This window comes from Sus scrofa, chromosome 8 (assembly GCF_054392235.1).
Source record: "Sus scrofa isolate SSC_HxYL_T2T_F1_AM1 chromosome 8, Sscrofa_HxYL_maternal_Yorkshire_Landrace_v2.0, whole genome shotgun sequence".
NCBI lineage: Eukaryota > Metazoa > Chordata > Mammalia > Artiodactyla > Suidae > Sus > Sus scrofa.
The window spans coordinates 77,766,787-77,786,743 of record NC_139390.1 but is presented as its reverse complement, the minus strand read 5'-3'; the positions used below and the strand labels follow the sequence as shown (position 1 = coordinate 77,786,743).

The following is a 19,957-nucleotide window of genomic DNA, read 5'->3' as shown; positions in this document are numbered from 1 at the left end:
AGCTGAATATCAGTTTGTGTGTGTGTGTATATGTGGAAGCCCCTGATTTTCACATGAGGGAAAACAGATTCACCAGCTTTCAGCTCCCACTTTAAACAGTTCTAATTCAGATTTCGTGAGGTTAACTTTAAGAGTATAAATTTCTAAAATTCCTAGATAAGTTTTAAAACATGGCACCAGCAAGGCAAACCCTGGTTGAATCTTGGCTCGGTTCTTAGCAGTGTGACCTGGGTCAAGTTACTACACCTCTCTAACCCTCATTTCTTCGGTTGTAAAGTGAGGATACTATCACCCATCTAGCAGGGAGGTTAGGGGCTTAAGGAGAATGTAAACTTGAAAGAGCACAATACCCAGCACAAGCTTGACAAATGAATGCTACTATTTTACCCCTGAGGATCCCTTCAACACAGGACATGTTTGCAGACGACCAGGTCATGTCTATGAACACTACCCAAAGTTTACCTTAAAAATGTCATACTTTGTCACTTTTGGGGAGATCTAAAATTACCCTCAACGTAAAAGCGTCTTTAAAAAAATGTCATATACACGCTTTTCTAACAGACATTAACCAAACTTCCTAAACCTAAAATAGAACCAACTTAACAACTACTGTGTGCAGGAGCGCACAATTTGTTAAAAGAGACGCTGCAAATCATGTCACCACGAGTTCAGACTTCTGAATGGGGTGAGTGGAAAGGAAATGTGTTCCCAAAGCGGACTGAGCGCGAAAGATCCCTACAACGTCCGGGCTAGTGTTTCCTAAGCATTTGGGTGAGCCTGAAACAGGGTCCGGACTAATAACACCCGGCAGAACGACCGGTCTCTCCAGCTGAAGGGACAGGGGCAGGTGGCTTTGTGCCCCAAACTATCGTATTATTCTTAGCCACTTGCTCCGGTCAACAGCTGGGTTTTAAACCTTCTTGCAGTCCTCCCCAAAGCCCATATCAGACTGCGAAGGACAGAGCTGGACTTTAGGTTCCTCACTGCCAGTGGAGACACTGGCGCAACGGGAGGGGCAGGCCCGCGGCCCGAGGGGCGCGGGAGACAGGTCAGGCCACCTCTGCCCTGGATCAATCACTTCCCGGGCGCTATCACCCTCGGACCACCACCAAGCGGCCTGCGGAGCTTCGGGCGCAGCTGCTGTCAGCAGGGCCGAGCCGCTGCGCTGGTGGCTGCGCTGGGGGCGTGAGGGAATATAACTCGGGGGTTTCGGCAGAGGAAGGGGAGGCACGCCGGCAAAGGGGGAGGCGGCGTGTGGACTCCCCGCCCACAGCGGGGCGCGGGAGGTGACCTCCCGGGCCCCAAGTCCTCCGTCCCGGTTCCTGCCCGGACCCTTCCCAAGTCCCGGACCCGTCGCTCCTCTCACCGTCTCGGCTTCTGTGTGCTGGGGTCCGGCACTCTGACCCCCCATAACCCCGCGGAGGAAATTCATCTTGCCGTTCAGCCACCGGCTCTGCCTACCCCTTCGGGAAAAAAAAAGATAACTTCCTCTGGTCTCCGCTGGGCCTGGCCTCCGAGCCCGCACTCTGCACTCCGCGGCCGCCGCCACCACCGCCTCCTGCTCGGCGGCCGCTCCAGCCCCCTAAGCCCGGAAACAGCCGCCGCCACCAGTCGAGATGCGCATGCGCGGGGACGTGGCATTACGTGGCGGCTCGAAGGGCGAAGGCAAAGGGAGAAAGTAGGCGAGCGGAGGCCCGCAGCCCGGGGTCGTCAAGCCCCGCCCACTGCGCAGGGCCCGCCTCCCTCCGCAGGGACACGCCTCCTACTCCCGCCCTTCGCGGGTGCCTTCTGCTGGCCTCAACCACCCACGTGGTCGGAGCCCGGCCCTGCCGGCTGGAGAGGATCCGAATAGTGTACGCGTTTTGGCTTGCAGGGTTTTTAATTGTCACCGAGTGGGGTTTACTGTAGGCTGTCAAATCAGGAGTCGTATTTTGTTGAGTCGAAAGTGAAATTTACCTTCGGCCGACGTGACAGGTAAGGGGTCCCGACGCCTGGGAGGGTTCATTCTGGTTTTGCGGTGTAGCGGTACCAGCATTGTGGCCTTCTCATCCCCATAAATTGCATTTCTTTACAGGGCTTTGTTTGGTGGTAGAAAGGGTGCCAGAACCCCCTCATTCCACTACCACGGGAGGGCGCATTTTTCAGCTCTTGCTCTTAAACCCGCTAAAAGGAATTCCTGGATCTAAGCACCAGGTACACCGCTCTTTTCAAGTGGTGTGAAGCGAAAACCTATCTAAAGATAGGAAATACATTGATCTGCAGTGTCAGACTGGCAGCTAGTAGTATGATGTTTTATTAACTCTAAACCCTATATTTTCAGTGTTGTTTTTTTTAACATAAAAATGTCATTTTTCAAATCGTCATGCCTTGTTTCTTTCGAAATGAGAGTGCCAGGTACACATGCTTATGGAGTGGTCTCGTAAATGTCTTGAACCTAAAAAGCGCAGGGTCCAGTTAGCTGATTGATTCATACACCCCTCCAACTGCAGGTCTCCCCAGCCTCCCTTAAAGAAAGAAAAAAAAATCAATATGCATCTTCTATGTGCCCGGCCCCACTCCTTAGTACTGCTCTCCAAAGCATTGCCTAAGCTAGAAGGAGGAAGCTGAGAGGAATCTGAAACTCTGGGTTTCACCCACACATGTCCTGCAGTCAAGTCCTGTCACTCTATTTATAGAATATTTCTCAAATAGGTCCCTGCTCTCCATCCTCTCTGCCTCTGACATAGTTTATGTTCTCATCATTTTTCACCAAGATCATGGCAATAGCTTCCTAACTAGTTTGTCTGCATTCAGGGCATGGCTTCCTTCCAGTTCAGTCTCCAGTCTATGCCTGGGTGAGCCTACCAATGACAAAACATCTATGCATGTTGGTCCTCTTCTTAATATCTTCCAATTGTTGCCGATTCTCACCATGATAAAATCCAAACTCCTTAGGTTGGTATACAGGCCTGTTGTGTTCTGACTCTTGCCTATTTTTCTAGCTTCTGCCTCCCCCGTGTACTTCTGATACCTGCCTGGATATATCCTTCCCTCCCTCCACTTCTTCAAGGAAACTCTTGCTAGTTCCTTAAGACCTAATTCTGGCATCTTCTGAAAGCTTTCCCTGAAATCCAGATACATAGGTATATGCTAGCACTTTGCAGGTGTTAATAAGTGGGAAGCTCTCAGTAAATGCTTGTTGAAGTGGACTATTAAGGGCACAGCTATTTTATTCATTTTTATGTCTCTGTGGCTTAGCAGTGTCCAATAAAGGTGGTATTGATGGATACATGAAGAAAATATTAAAGGATATATGAATATTATGCTGAGGAGGAGAGGTTCTTTTTGCAGCTGTAAGTACAGTGGGATTGTAGATAACCCATATCACAAAGGCTGCCGTGCAGTTTCCTTTCCTAGGGCCAGGGTTATAAGCCTGGGTGACTTGGAGAGTGGGGGAGATCATGCTGCCAAAAATACTGTACACAAAGCATTGTCCTCTGCTTCAAAACCAGACACTTGACATTTTGCTTCAGCCATTTTCCATGGGGCATTTTGTTGCAGCCTAAGAAAAGTAACTGATAAATGCTCAGCATTTTTATTACCAAGTAATATGTGCAAAGAACTTCACTCAGTCCCTCAGCCTCACTCCTCCCTGAGCCTCTCCTCACCTCCTCCCTGGACCTCACTCTACCCCATTATCAGGGATACAACTCTGAGATGGAGTGGGGCTTATGGGTGTCTCTTAACATGCATTATTTGGTAATAAAAAGCACCTTGACATTTTAGCAGAATTGTTTTAAGTCACCTGCCTTTTCAAAATGCCCTGCTTTGTTTTAAATTTTGAGTGTAGTAAGTCACTAACAGTGTACTGAGTCTTCCCGTCATTTGACCTGTTTTTCTTCTCTAGTCCCCCCCTGGTTAGGAAGGATGGACGGTTTGGTACAGAGGAGATGAGTGTGGAGCCCCCAGACTTCCCCTTGACCTCATAGTCTTGCCTTTCTCCTGATGTCTGAGAAAAGATGGAGCTACTCGATGCTTCCAGGGTCAAGAAGAGGCAGAGAGGGTACAGTGGCTAATTTTTCTCCCAGTTGGGGGTCTGAAAGGGGAGCAGAGACGTCATTACAGAGCAGCCATGGAAGGGACTCCAAAGAGAAAGGAGATTATATGCAAATCCACTTCCAGTGATTTTTATAAAGAAAAGTCAGGGACCGTGTCTTATTCCTATTTGTACCCTTTAATCATCTAGCATAATTCCTTTAATATGGCAAATGCTCAAGAACCATTTCTTAAATAAAGGAAGAGAAAAAGTGAAAAAAAAAATGTGACTGCCTGACTTAATGCCATTATACTTCTCACTTGCATAAATCTATAAACATTCAGTATAAGAATGCCATGAGGAAGTTCCTTTGTGGTGCAGTGGGTTAAGGATCTGGTGTTGCTGCAGCCGTGGTGCAGGCTGAAACTGCAGCACAGGTTCGATCCCTGGCCTGGGAACTTCCACATGCCACAGGCACTGCCAAAAAAAGGAATGCCATTATATAGTTCAAAATCGCAGAGTTCCTGCTAAGGCACAGAGGGTTAATGATCTGGCCTGTCTCTGTGGGATTGCCAGTTCCATCCCCAGCCTGGCACAGTGGGTTAAAGAGCTAGCATTGCTACAGATGTGGCTTGGATATGATCCCTGGCCCAGGAACTTCCATATGCTGGGGGTGCAGCCAAAAAGGGGGAAAAAAGGAGAGAGAGAAAAGTTACAGAGTTCCCATTGTGGCTCAGTGGGTTAAGAACCTGGCTAGTGTCCATGAGGATATGGGTTTGATCTCTGGTCCCACTCAGTGGGTTAAGGATCTGGAGTTGCTGCAAACTGCAGTGTAGGTCGCCGATACAGTTCGGATCTGGCCTTGCTGTGGCTATGGAGTAGACCATCAGCTGCAGCTCTGATTCGACCCCTAGCCTGAGAATTTCCATATGCTGCAAGTGCGGCCCTAAAAAAAAGGAAACAACAACAACAACAACACTGTAAACCAGCTATAATGGGAAAAATAAAAATCATTAATAAAAAAGTAAAAACACAAGTAGAAGGAAAATTAAAAATAAATAAATAAATAAATAAAACCCCCCAAAAAACAAAATTGTAACATGGGGTAAATAAAAATGATTTTTTTTCTGACAGCAGAGCAGCTTATGAAATTCATTGGTTTGAAATTGATTTTTATTTTATTTTTTGTCTTTTGTCTTTTCTAGGGCCGCACCCGAGGCATATGGAGCTTCCCAGAGTAGGGGTCCAATTGGAGCTGTAGCTGCCGGCCTATGCCAGAGCCACAGCAGTGCCAGATCCGAGCCACATCTGTGACCTACATCGCAGCTCGTGGCAACGCCAGATCCTTAACCCACTGAGTGAGGCCAGGTATTGAACCCGAAACCTCATGGTTCCTAGTTGGATTCGTTAACCACTGAGCCACGACGGGAACTCCAGAAATTGATTTTTAAAGTTGCTTCCTTACAGTCCCCTAGTTCAGCGGCTCACTTTAGTGGTCCACTTTCCCCACCCTTTCTTACTTTCTTTTTTTTTTTGTTTTTTTGTTTTTTTGTTTTTTGTTTTTTGTTTTTGTCTTGTTGCCATTTCTTGGGCCGTTCTTGCAGCATATGGAGGTTCCCAGGCTCGGGGTTGAATCGGAGCTGTAGCCGCCGGCCTACACCAGAACCACAGCAACGCAGGATCTGAGCTGCGTCTGCAGCCTACACCACAGCTCACAGCAACGCCGGATCCTTAACCCACTGAGCAAGGCCAGGGACCGAACCCGCAACGTTATGGTTCCTGGTCGGATTCATTAACCACTGTGCCACGACAGGAACTCCCCCTTTCTTACTTTCTAGCGGCAGACTCATCAATAGCAACAGAACATCATTGTGTAAGATTGTTCTTTGGTCGAGGGTGGCAGTGATGTGGTGGAGTGTTGTCTGTATCTGCTTAGGAGGATGAGTGGAGGTGATAATTTGTGTTTGAAATATATCTCGTACAGGTTTTTAAAGACTAGTTACTGGAAGATCAGGGTTCAAAAATATTGTTGATAGAATTATGCATTACTATCTGTTAGCCAAACAACACACAGCAAAAGAAATTGATAATGATGACGCAGCAGTCGAAATCCATAGATCAACAATAACAATATCAAACATATTTGTGCTCTTCCTTTGCTAGAGTCTAACTATTCCAAGGGCTTTACATAAAATAATTTACCTAATCCTCTCAACAACCTTATGAGGTTTGTAGTTTTTTGTTTTTTGGGTTTTTTGTTTGTTTGTTTTTTAGGTTTGTAGTTTTATTAGCTCCATTTTTCAGGTGGTGAAACAGGCCCAGAGAGTAACTTGCTGATGTCATACAGCTAGAAAGTGGCAGAGCTGGGACATAAATTGGCAGTCTGGGGCCAAAGCCTGTGTTCTTATATACTGCTCTGTCGAACCTTTCTCGACTCAAGACCGTGATCATGCACTAAATAGAAAAGTAGACTATAAACCCCTCTGGTCATCTGGCCTCTCCGTTGTCAGACTGACTTCATCTCCTGCTTTTATTTCCTCCATTCCAGCAGCACTGGTTTCCTTATGTTTCTGAAATTTGCTTTTCCCTTGTGGCCTTTGCATTTGTTCTTGTACTGGGGGTGCTTGCTACCCTACCCACTGTGGAGAAATGGCTCACCCCCTCACCTTATTTAAATCGGCTCCAATGTTGCTTGGGTCTCTTCTGACTGTTACAAGTGGCACCCTCTCCATACTCCTCCCTCTGCTCGTATTTTTCTCTGTAGCACTTATCAATCTGATATGTTATTCTCACATATATATTATTTTCTCATATTTCATTAGATCCAAGACACCATCAGGTATACCTCAGAGAAAAACAAAACCAAACCCTGCTGTTTGTAACATGCCATCGACCAAAAGATGCACCCTAACTCTAGGTTTCATAAAATGTGAAGAAATGCTGGTTGTAGGATTAATGCAATAGAGTATGTATTTTGCATCTTTTTCTTGCTTACTGTATATTTCCCCACCATCACTAAACCCCTAAGGGTGGGAATTTTGGTCCCTTCGTAACTTTTTCTCTCTTTGGTTCTTAAGCACAGTATCTGACACATCATCAGCACTTGGTAGCTCTCTGGTAGGTAAATGAACTCTCCAAAGGAGGCAATGCTCACTTTCAGCTTGTATACATGGAGCAGAAATTCTGCAGTGTTGTTGCATTGCTTGGAAGCCAGATTTCCTCAAGAGAGTCTGAATCGGGGTCCTCAGAAAATTTTATTAACTAAGTTTATGAATATTTTCTTGGCTTTTGATGATCAACTTAATAATTTGACACTTAGTCATAAGTAAAGATAAATGTCTGTGGAAGAAACAATATGAATTTTTAGGATCAGATAGCATCCCACTGGGAGAACCATCTCAAACTCCCAGTGACCAGCCCACTTCTGTTTGAAATTCATTACATTAATGCAGTTGTTGTCATCATCGAAGACATCTTCTCCTTCCTTTTAAGAAAGATAATACAGGAGTTCCCGTCGTGGCTCAGTGGTTAATGAATCTGACTAGGAACCATGAGGTTGCAGGTTCGGTCCCTGGCCTTGCTCAGTGGGTTAAGGATCCAGTGTTGCCGTAAGCTGTGGTATAGGTTGCAGACATGGCTTGGATCCTGAGTTGCTGTGGCTCTGGCGTAGGCCGGCGGCTACAGCTCCTATTAGATCCCTAGCCTGGGAACCTCCATATGCCGCAGGAGCGGCCCAAGAAATGGCAAAAAGCCAAAAAGCCAAAAAAAAAAAAAAAAAAGAAAGGTAATACATTTACATAAATTACAAAAGGGTATTTAGCAAAAAAAAAAAAAAAAAAGTCTCTACTGTTCCTTGGCTATCTAGGCAATTAATATAAACATTTCTTCTTTATCTCTGGGTATACATGTATGTGTATGTAGTCTCTTTTAATCACGCAAATAAATGTTAGCACGTCATACACACTGTTCTGTACCTTTTTCCCCTTTAATAAATCTTTTAAATTGTTGCATGCGAGAAGAGGTATTCTTCATCCTTTCTTATGTTCCATGAAGTGCCTTTAAAATATTTTTAGTGAATTCCCACTGTGGCGCAGGGGATTACTGCAGAGGCATGGGTTCGTTCCCTGGCCCAGCACAGTGGGTTAAAGGATCTAGCATTGCCAGAGCTGCAGCATAGGTTGTAGCTGCCAGCTCAGATTTAGTCCCTGGCCTGGGAACCTCCATATGTCTTGGGTGTGGCCATTAAAATAAATAAATAAATACATACACACACACACACTTTTTTTTTTTTTTTTTTAAGGCCCTGGGAATTCCTTGAAAGAGGAGTGTGCAAAAAATAGGGTTTGGGGCCTTCATCCTGTTCCATTTGATTAATTTCATTTCTTTATTATTTATTTATTTTGCTTTTTAGGGCCGCACCCATGGCATATGGAGGTTCCCAGGCTAGGGTTGGAGCTATGGCCGCCGGCCTACACCACAGCCACAGCAACACCAGATCCAAGCCACATCTGAAACCTAATGCCGGATCCTTAACCCACTGAGCGAGGCCAGGGATTGAACCCACAACCTCATGGTTCCTGGTCGGTTTCATTAACCACTGAGCCATGACGGGAACTCCATGATTTCATTTCTTTATACTTTCTATTTCATTTCAAAAAAAAAAGATTTAGAGGCAAAAATGGTGGACAGCCACCTTTCTTCAGAGACATGAAACACCTTCCAAGGCAAGGACTTGAAATAGTCAAGTAATCTCACATGCTCTAGATCCAGGATGTCAATTCCTGCTCTGTTTGAGAACAAAGTAGTATCCGCCTCATGTGGTTGTCATTTATTAGTTAATTGCTTTACTGTTTGTAGTACTGTAGTACATGAAACAGGTATGAAATAAAAGTATGCAATAGGAGTTCCCAACGCAGCTCAGTGGTTAACGAATCCGACTAGGAACCATGAGGTTGTGGGTTCAATCCCTGGCCTCCCTCAGTGGGTTAAAGATCTGGCGTTGCCATGGGCTGTGGTGTAGGTCACAGACGCGGCTCAGATCTGGCATTGATGTGGCTGTCGTGTAGGCCGGCAGCTGCAGCTCCGATTAGATCCCTAGCTTGGGAACCTCCATATGCTGTGGGTTTGGCCCTAGAAAATACAAAAAAAAAAAAAAAAAAATGTATGCAATAAAAGTTAGAATGGAGACCCAGATATCTTTGGTGCGTGTCATCAATTTCGTAACCAAGCATTTTAAATATCCTCTAGGGAGTTCCCTGGTGGTCTAGTAGTAAGGATTTGGCACTTTCGCCACTGTGGCCCAGTTTCTATCCCTAGTCTGGAGACTGAGATCCCATGAATGCCGTGGCCAAAAAAAAAAAAAAAAAAATACTGTCCTATAATAGTACTCAACTCAAACCTTATTGGCTCCTAACCTCTCACTCTTCTTTAGAATCCCAGCAAAAATCCTCTTATGACTCATTGGGTCTTATTGGGCACATGCCCATGTGTTGGGCGAGCTCCTGTAGTCTAGGGTTTGAGATGCTCTGATTGGCCTTGATGCACACCCCCACCTCCAAAACAAGCTGTGGGAGTCCTCCGCTCATCTCAAAGCATGTGGCATAAGGACAGGGAAACTGTTCTTCAAAGAAAGGCTAGAATACTGTGCCAGGAGAAAGTTTATCAGGGTAGGAAAAACAGTAGAGGCTCACTATGTACCCCAATGGATTTAACTGCTTGCCAGCTTTTTTGTTTGTTTTTGTTTTGTTTGTTTGTTTGTTTGTTTGCTTTTTAGGGCCGCATCTGTAGCATATGGAGGTTCCCAGGCTAGGGATCCAATCAGAGCTATATCCGCCAGCCTACACCAGAGCCTCAGCAACACAGGATCGAAGCTGTGCCTGCAACCTACACCACAGCTCGTAGCAATGCCAGATCCTTGACCTACTGAGCAAGGCCAAGAATCAGACCCACAATCTCATGGTTCCTGGTTGGATTCATTTCTGCAGCGCCACGATGGGAACTCCTTGCCAACTTTTTTGAAAAATGTTTTTGCAGCAGTGCCACCAGCATTTGCTAATATCACTTCTGTTGCTCTGCAAAAGGTTAGAAAGGTATGTTCCATCATTTAATAAAAGTAATTTTACATTGCTTTGGATTGATATCTGTAAGAAAAGCTGTATCTACACCCTCTTTTTAAAAAGTACAGTCCAGGTGTGTTTCCATTCTCCAGAAAATACAATAAGGAGAATTGTTACTTATGAAACACCTAAATTAGGAGATCCCATTTTCAGTTCCAGAGGATTTTTTGGTTTTTGTTTTGGCTGTACCTGTGGTATTTAGAAGTTCCTGGATCAGGGACTGAACCCACACCACAGCAGCAACCCAAGCCAGTGTTGTGACAGTGCCCGAGCCTTAACTCACTGTGTCAGGAGAGAACTCCCCAATGGATTTTTTTTATAAGATTGTTTATTGAGGGACAAATTGATCAGATGCAGTCTGTGGCACCTTTACCCCCTGTGGAGAATTTGTCACCTCTCCACACCAACTGTGTTGCCCTATCCCCACCAACTAGCTGAACAGGCAGGTCCTGCATAGCCAGGATGAGGGTGGAGTTTTTACTGTCCCATTCCACAGCTAGACCAAGTCTTTTGAAGTTCATGTTACTGGGTGATGCCAAGATTTCCTGGAAGCTTAAGATGACTTATTATGGAGTCATTGCCACCTTCAACAGCAGTCCATGACCTAGAGCAAGTTGCAGCTAACTATCTCATTTGCCTGAGTCTGTGGCCCAGGTGAGTTCAAGAGCAGGGGAGTGTATGGGAGTTCTCAATGTGGCTTGGTGGTAATGAGCCCAACTAGTATCCATGAGGATGTGGTTCGATCCCTGGCCTTGCTCAGTGGGTTCAGGATCCCTGCGTTGCTGTGGCTATGGCAGCTGCAGTTCCAATTCAACCCCCAGCCTGGGAATTTTCATATGCCTCGGGTGGGGCCCTAAAAAGACAGACCAAAAAAAAAAAAAAAAAAAAAAAGCAAGGGACTATAGGCTGTCTCTTGAGATCAGAGAAAAATTGTCGGTGTAGGTTGGGCCTCCAGGCCCACATAATGGTAATGGACCTAGACCAGAACTTTTCAAAGCCAGTGCAGTTTGAAAAGGTCCAAGGCCCCCTCTTTCCGCAGTTCCATTTCTTTAAAGATGTGCACTATAAGCAGCCAATGGCCTGTGATGGACAAACACACTGGACGAATACTTGGGCTCAGTAACTTGTGGATTAGGTGGAGAGTCCAGGCCTGGTGAATGCAGTTTGAGGAAAGAAGAGGGAGTTGGGTGTGGACATAATTGTCTACTGGCCTCTTAGGAGTCCATGGGCAGAGGAACAGAAAAGATGAGATATGAGCAAACTCTTCTCTTTGACTTGACCATCCTGATGCTGCTTTATCCAGGATCTCAAACACCACCCTAGTCTCAGGTAAAGAGCTAGAAGAGCTCCCGCTTACTCTCCCCACTGCCCTCTCCCTGCTTCCAACACCCCCATCCACACATGGCCTTTCTCAGGCAGGCCCATGGTTTATGAGACCCAAAGTGACCCAGATCCAAGTCCTTAAACTGCTCCCTCTCTCCCGTGTATGTGCATGGAGCCTCCTAAATAGCTCAGAATCCAAGATCTCAATAGGTCAGCCTTCCTGTGAGGGTGCTGTTATCTAGGTCTGTTTCAAGTTTCTGGGTCAGAGCAAAATGACTATACTGGTAATTGGGTACTTATTTCATGTTATAATAAATATCAAGGCCTTTGTTTTTTTAAAAAGCTCTAAATTCTTACCATTTAAAACAAATCAGGGAGTTCCTGTTGTGGCTCAGTGGGTTAAGGATCTCGCTAGTATCCATGAGGATGGGGTTTGATCCCTGGCCTTGTTTGGTGGGTTAAGGATCCAGCGTTGCTCTAAGGTATGGTGTAGGTCGCAGACGTGGCTTGCATCCTGAGTTGCTGTGGCTGTGGCGTAGACTGGGGGCTGCAGCTTTGATTCGACCTCTAGCCTGGGAACTTCCACGGGTGCTACCACTGAAAAAAAAAAAAAGTAAAAAAAAAAAAATCAGTGAAACTACATATTTGGAATATTTCTTTTTTTTTTTTTTTTGCCTTTTCTAGGGCCGCTCCCGTGGCATATGGAGGTTCCCAGGTTAGGGGTCGAATTGGAGCTGTAGCCACCAGCCTACGCCAGAGCCACAGCAACCCGGGATCCGAGGCTCGTCTGTGACCCACACCACAGCTCACGGCAACACCGGATCCTTAACCCACTGAGCGAGGCCAGGGATCGAACCCGTAACCTCATGATTCCTAGTCAGATTCGTTAACCACTGCGCCATGACGGGAACTCCTGACACATTTCACGTTAATAAAATAATAGAATTAGTGATTCAGGTTCTTCTGTGTCCTTCAACTTCAGAAGAGTTGCATGTCTGATGGGTTGGTCAGGCCTGGATTCATTGCCTTCTTGTGTTTTTCACTGTTCTGCCTGGAACTTTGAGAACCTTGGCCTCTTGGTAGCTACTCAGCTCTGGCCAGAGATGTGGGCTCTCTGTTTTTTATTTTTCCTTGCCATTTTAGGAAGGATGGTCCTTCTTTTGGGCTAACTCCTGTCTTCCCCAGAAGAGTGAGCCACTTTGTTCAGAGAGCCTTTCTCCCTAAATCCATTCTCAGCCCCTCCTTCTGTTTGAGGGGTGGCATGCTGTGGGGAGATGGAGTTGCAGGAGCTCATTGATAAAGAGAGGGGGTTAGGCTTCTATGAAGGAGAGAAGAGGCAAATTGAGGAAGGGGAGAAAGTGATAAGAGAGATCCAAGAAGCTGAATGAAACTGCTGACTAATATCCGCAGCTAGAGTATTACCCCCACATAAATAGGTTGTTTTTTCAGTACTTAAAAATAGCTCTGTATAACAGAATACCGAAAACAGATGTGCTTGGTTTCCTGAACCACTGATTCAGCAAACATTGAGTCTCTGTCTTCTCTGCCAGGCTTTGCTATAGGTTCCCTCCTGTGTGTGGCTCATGCTGGAGTGCCAACATTCTTACTCCGATTTCATAGAGTGCAAAGCCTGGGCTTCATTCAGCCTGGTATAGACCAGAAAGGCATATTTTGTTTGCAGACCTAGACAGAACTGAGTTTTCATTCTAATCGTGCCACTTTGGAATGATATGGTCTTGGGCAAATTCAACTTAACTCTGCTCTATTGGTTTTGATTACCCTGCCTTGCAACAGAAAACCAAGGAATGCCTTAAAACATATTTTCTGGGATCTAAGCCAGAATCTTTCTGCTCTGCCATCCTTGGCTTGAAGCTTTTGTCTTTGTTGTTATAAGCTGGTTGCTTCACCTCCAGCATTGCATCCTTATCTAGAAAGAAGGAAGGAGAAAGGTCAAGGTCAAAAGTTACCTATCCACTAATACCCATCCCCCAGTCTTTTACTCCTGTAACTTGTTTTTCTTTTTTCTTTCCTTTTTTTTTTTTTTTTTTTTTTTGCCATTTTCTTGGGCCGCTTCTGTGGCATATGGAGGTTCCCAGGGGTCGAATCGGAGCTGTAGCTGCTGGCCTACACCAGAGCCACAGCAACGCAGGTTCCCAGCTGCATCTGCAACCTACACCACAGCTCACGGCAACGCCGGATCCTTAACCCATTGAGCAAGGCCAGGAATCAAACCCACAACCTCCTAGTCGGATTCGTTAGCCACTGAGCCTTGTTTTTCTTTTTATGGCTGCACTTGTGGCAGACAGAAGTTCCTGGGCCAGGGATCAAATTGGAGCTGCGGCGGCCGGCTTACGATGCCACAGCCACGGCAACATCAGATCCCAGCGGAATCTGCAACTTGTGCTGTGCCTGATCCCTAACCCACTATCCTCACAGAGACAATATCAGGTCCTTAACCCATTGAGCCACAACGGGAACTCCTCTTGTAACTTTTGCTTTAAACTAATTTTAGAATTGCAGAAAGGTTGCAAAAATTATACAGAGAATTCCCAAATAGGAGTTCCCTGGTGGCTTAGCAGGTTAAGGATCTACTGTTGCCACTGCTATGGCTTGGGTCACTGCTACGGCATGAGTTTGATCCCAGTCCTGGGAAATTCTGCATGCTGTGGGCATGGCTGGAAAAAAAATAAAGAATTCCCAAATACTCTTCACTCAGATTTCTCAAATGTTAACATTTTTATCCCTAAATTACTTATGATTTCTTCTTTCTGCATATATACATTTTTTTCCCTGAACCATCTGGAGAGGAATTTATAGGCGTGATGTCCCTTTACCCCTCAAATGTTTCAGTGTCTAGGAGTTCTGTCGTGGCTTGGTGGTTAACGAACTCCACTAGCATCCACGAGGACGAGGGTTCAATCCCTGGCCTTGCTCAGTGGGTTAAGGATCCAGTGTTGCCGTGAGCTGTGGTGTACGTTGCAGATGCAGCTCAGTTCCCCTGTTGCTGTGGCTGTGATGTAGGCCGGCAGCTACAGCTCCAGTTGGACCCGTAGCCTGGGAACCTCCATGTGCCACTGGTGCGACCCTAAAAAAAAGACACACACACACACACACACACACAAATTCCGGTGTCTAATTCCTAACTGAAATTGGCACTGATAATATTGCAATTATATAATTTGCAGACCTTATTCAGGTCCTGCCAGAAGTCCCAGTTATTTTGCTTTTTGGGGGACAATTTTTTTTTTTTCTGGCCCAGTATCCAAACCAGGGTTACACGTTACATTTAGACGTTTTATCTCCATGGTCACCTTAAATCTGAAACAGTTCCTCTGTCTTTTTTTGTCTTTTATGGTTTTAATAATCTGAAGCATACATAGGTCAGTTATTTTGTAGGATGCTCCTCAACCAGGGTTTGTCTCATCTTCGTGATTAAGTTCAGATGGTGCATCTTTAGCATCTTTGCTAGGAATGTCGCAGAACTGCTGTCCTTCCCACAGTGTGTTCTCTCAGGAGGCATATAGCATTCTCCCCACTATTAGTGATACTAATTTTTTTTTTTTTTTTTTTTTTTTTTGTCTTTTTGCCTTTTCTAGGGCTGCTCCCGTCGCATATGGAGGTTCCCAGGCTAGGGGTCTAATCAGAGCTGTAGCCACCAGCCTACACCAGAGCCACAGCAACGCGGGATCTGAGTGATATTAATTTTGGTCATTTATTTAAGGTGTTGTCTGCCAAACTTTCTCACTGTACAGTTAACTGTTTTTCCTTTGATATTAATAAGTATCATTTTGGAGTTCCCGTTGTGGCTCAGTGGGTCAAGAACCTGACTAGTATCCATGAGGATATAGGTTTGATCCCTGGCCTTACTCAGTGGGTTAAGGATTGGTATTGCTGTAAGCCGTGGTGTAGGTCACAGACTTGGCTTTGCTGTCATTACTGTGGCTGTGGTATAGGCCAGCAGCTCCAGCTCTGATTTGACCCCTGCCTAGGAATTTCCATATGCCGTGGGTGTGGCCCTAAAAAGACCAAAAAAAAAAAAAAGTACCATTTGGGGGATATGTTTTAATATTGATAAATAGATAAATATCCTGTTTCTTATCAAACTTTTTACCCTCCACTTTTAGCGTTTTTTTTTTTTTTTTTTTTTTTTTTTTTTGCTTTCTAGGGCAGCACCCGCGGCATGTGAAGGTTCCCAGGCTAGGGGTCAAATCAGAGCTACAGCTGCCGGTGCATAACACAGCCACAACAATGCAGGATCTGAGCCATGTCTGCAACCTACACCATAGCTCATGGCAATGCCAGATCCTTAACCCACTGAATGAGGCCAGGGATCGAACCCACAACCTCCTGGTTCCTAGTCGGATTCGTTTCCGCTGCGCTGTGACAGGAACTCTCACTCTTAACATCTTACCGGAATCAATAGCTAGTCTGCCATTCCTATAAACCCTTTCCTGGAAGTTCCATCTTCCAACTTCCACCTATTTTGTCAAGTGCTGTGTTGCAGGGAGTTCCCTTCGTGGCTCAGTGGTTAATGAACCGAGCTAGGATCCATGAAGGTGTGGGTTCCATCCCTGGCCTTGCTCAGTGGGTAGTGGATCCAGTGTTGCTGTGAGCTGTGGTGTAGGTCGCAGACCCAGCTCGGTCCTGCATTGCTGTGGCTGTAGCTGTGGCTGTGACCGGCAGCTGTAGCTCCTATTTGACTCCTAGCCTGGGAACCTCCATAAGCTGTGGGTGCAGCCCTAAAAAGCAAAAATAAAAATAACAAAAAAAATAATTAACAAAAGAACTGTGTTGCAAGAGTGCCTGGGAAATGCATTATTCCATTATTTTCTTTTGGTATAAGCATATTGCTACCCTCAGTAAAACTGGGGTTCTCTTTGTAAAGAGGGGAGAATAAAAACTTACTGCAATTTGCCAATCCAGTAGCATCATTGTAAGGATTAAATTAGATAATGTTTCTAAAATATTTACCAAGGAGCCTGTGACACCGTTGACCCTCCCCAACCTATAGGAACAGGGGTAGTAGTGTTTGTTTGGGGGTTTTTTTGGATCACTTGTTGTCACTTAGCTAGTAAATAGCAGAACAGATCTACAAACCCTAGTCTGGTCCCTACACCATAGTTTCCTATTGCTGGTTTTAGAAATTCTATATTCTTTTATTTATTTTTTTTATTTTTTAATTTTTTTTTGTCTTTTTGCTATTTCTTGGGCCGTTCCCGCGGCATATGGAGGTTCCCAGGCTAGGGGTCAGATCAGAGCTGCAGCCTCCGGCCTACGCCAGAGTCACAGCAACGCAAGATCTGAGCCGTGTCTGCAACCTACACCACAGCTCACGGCAACGCCAGATCGTTAACTCACTGAGCAAGGGCAGGGATCGAACCCGCAACCTCATGGTTCCTAGTTGGATTCGTTAACCACTGCGCCATGACGGGAACTCCTCTATATTCTTTTAAATTTGTTGGCATCTTTTCAGCTAATGACTAAAACTACATCTATACTGTATTAATTTGTACAGCTGATGTGGAATGATTCTATTTGCTAGATGAAGATAGCATTATGTATATGACTTGATCTAAATTTCTTTATTTGAGGGTGTTCATCTCCATATAGACGAAGGCGATTGTTCTTTTTTGGGGCAATGGCTATTAATTCCTCCAGGGACCATAATCTGGAAAGACTTGGGAGGGGAAAATGGTCAGAGAATAAGGGTGTTCACTCAGCCTTAGAAATAAACACAACTATGTGTTGATTCTTTGCAGGTTTTTTCTTTTCTCTTTCTATTTTCTTTTTTTTTTTTTTTTGTCTTTTTATGGTTGCACCTGTGGCATATGGAGGTTCCCAGGCTAGGGGCTAAATCGGAGCTGTAGCTACTGGCCTACACCATGGCAACAGCAATGCTTGATCCAAGCCATGTCTGCAACCTACACTGCAGCTCATGGCAATGCTGGATCCTTAACTCACTGAGCTAGGCCAGGAATCAAACCCGCGTCCTCATGGATACCAGTCAGATTCGTTTCCCCTGAGGCACGATGGGAACTTCCTGCAGTTTTTAAAATATTGAACAGAGAGAATTATAAAACACTTTGTCTGCTGCCAACGATGAGAATTGGAATTTTAAAATTCCCTTGTCACAGAATCACTATGAAGGAACATGAAATTTTAATACCAATTTTCAGTAAAAATCTCACTTCATTTAACTCAGTATTTTACATTGAACATCATGGAATAATAATGTCAATACACGACAGAAATAAAAAATGACTAGAAAAGTGATAAATCAGGACACAGGATTATATATACTCAATGATCATAGAATGATCATAACTAAATTTATTTATTTACTTTTTTGAATTCTCTGCATTTTTTTTTATAATTTTTTATTTTCCCACTGTACAGCAAGGGGATCAGGTTATCCTTACATGTATACATTACAATTACATTTTTCCCCCACCCTTTCTTCTGTTGCAACATGAGTATCTAGACAAAGTTCTCAATGCTATTCAGCAGGATCTCCTTGTAAATCTATTCTAAGTTGTGTCTGATAAGCCCAAGCTCCCGATCCCTCCCACTCCCTCCCCCTCCCCCTCCCATCAGGCAGCCACATAAATTTAAAATATATGCATAGGAAGAAGCCTAGAAGGAAACAAGATGTGAATTCAGAGTAGTTCTATTTTGGTGGAAGCATAGGGGTGATGTTTTTTTCTTTCAACTGTTCCAAAATTTCTACTGGATAAATTTTTCTTTAAGCAAGCATTCCTTTTTTTCCCTCTAAATAATTGCAAATAATAACAAATTTCAAAAAGATATTAAGTAGAAACAGTTTTTGAAGAGAAACATCTGGAGCCCCTGACAAAACTGTTAGTTTGCTTTTGAGGAGAGTCTCAAGGGGCTCTGATGCCCGAGCCTGAATTTCATTTCATCCGTCTTGGTACCATCTGTTTTCCTTCTTCCTTTCCATCCTTTATTTCTTTTCTCTTTTCCTATTACTGTAACATAGGTGAAGAGATTAATTATATGGAAGAGAGCTTCATATGGTAGAAAGAACATTACGGTTTAAAATCAGACAAACTTAAGATTTGAATCCTGGCTTCATCATTTATTCCACAAACATGAATTGAGCAATCACTATGCCATGTACCGTTGTAGGCATTGGAGATTCAGCAGTGATTTAAAACTAGATAAGGAGTTCCCCTTGTGGCACAGTAGGTTAAGAACCTGACTAGTATCCATGAGGATTCAGGTTCCATCCCTGGGCGTGGTCATTGGGTTAAGGATCTGTCATTGCAAGCTGCTGTGTAGGTCGAAAATGTGGCTTGGATCTGGCGTTGCTGTGGCCGTGGTGTAGGCTGGCAGCTATAGCTCCAATTAGACCCCTAGCCTGGGAACTTCTGTATGCCTTGGGTGTGGCCCTAAAAAGCAAAAAAAAAAAAAAAGGGAAAATCTCTGGTGGCTCAGCTGATTAAGGATCCAGCATTGTCACTGCTATGGCTCAGTCACTGCTGTGCATGTTCAATCCCTGGCCCAGGAACTTCCATGTGCCACAGGTACAACCAAAAAATAAAAATATAAAAGTGGGAGTTCCCATTGTGACTCAGCGGTTAATGAACCTGACTAGTATCCATGAGGACGTGGGTTCAATCCTTGGCTTTGCTCTGTGGGTTAATAATCCAGTGTTGGAGTTCCCGTCGTGGCGCAGTGGTTAACGAATCCGACTAGGAACCATGAGGTTGCGGATTCGGTCCCTGCCCTTGCTCAGTGGGTTAACGATCCGGCGTTGCCGTGAGCTGTGGTGTAGGTTGCAGACGCGGCTCGGATCCCGTGTTGCTGTGGCTCTGGCGTAGGCCGGTGGCTACAGCTCCGATTCAACCCCTAGCCTGGGAACCTCCATATGCCGCGGGAGCGGCCCAAGAAATAGCAACAACAACAACAACAACAACAAAAAAAGACAAAAGACAAAAAAAAAAAAATAATAATAATAATCCAGTGTTGCCACGGGCTGTGGTGTAGGTTGCAGACGCAGCTTGGATCCCACGTTGCTGTGGCTGTGGCATAGGCCAGTGGCTGCAGCTCTGATTGGACTCCTAGTGTCCATATGCCGTGGGTGTGGCCCTAAAAAGACAAAAAGACCAAAAAAAAAAAAAAAATCAATTAGAGTTCCTGTCGTGGCTCAGCAGGTAACAAGAACCCAACTATCAGCCATGAGGACACGGGTTCGATCCCTGGCCTTGTTCAGTGGGTTAAGGATCCGGTGTTGCCATGAGCTGTGGTGTAGGTCGAAGACGTGGCTTGGATCCTGAGTTGCTGTGGCTGTGGTGTAGGCCTGCAGCTACATCTCTGATTGGACCCCTAACCTGGGAACCTCCATATGCTGCAGGTGCGGCCCTAGAAAAGCCAAAAAAAAAAAGTAAAAATGTCCGCCCTTGTGAAACTTACATTCTAGAGGGGTTAGAGAGTATGATTTAAGAGGTTCTGGAGGAGTTCCCATCGTGGCTCAGTGGTTAAT

The 19,957-nt window shown here is 45.0% G+C and overlaps 2 protein-coding genes across 11 annotated transcripts in view; one reads left to right on the top strand and one right to left on the bottom strand.

Moving 5' to 3' along the window:
- The window catches only part of USO1 (USO1 vesicle transport factor), an 87,625-nt gene extending 86,042 nt beyond the window's left edge, over positions 1–1,583 (bottom strand). For both annotated transcript variants that reach the window (XM_084972507.1, XM_084972508.1), the window contains exon 1: positions 1,367–1,583. In XM_084972507.1, coding sequence (XP_084828633.1) covers positions 1,367–1,432 — 66 coding nt within the window. In that variant the 5' untranslated portion in view covers positions 1,433–1,583. The remainder of the gene's footprint in view (positions 1–1,366) is intronic.
- A 228-nt stretch (positions 1,584–1,811) lies between these two features.
- G3BP2 (G3BP stress granule assembly factor 2) overlaps positions 1,812–19,957 on the top strand; it is an 89,175-nt gene continuing 71,029 nt past the window's right edge. For all 9 annotated transcript variants that reach the window (XM_021101453.2, XM_021101451.2, XM_084972519.1 and 6 more), the window contains exon 1: positions 1,812–1,974. The gene's annotated coding sequence lies outside the window, so the exon portion shown is untranslated. The remainder of the gene's footprint in view (positions 1,975–19,957) is intronic.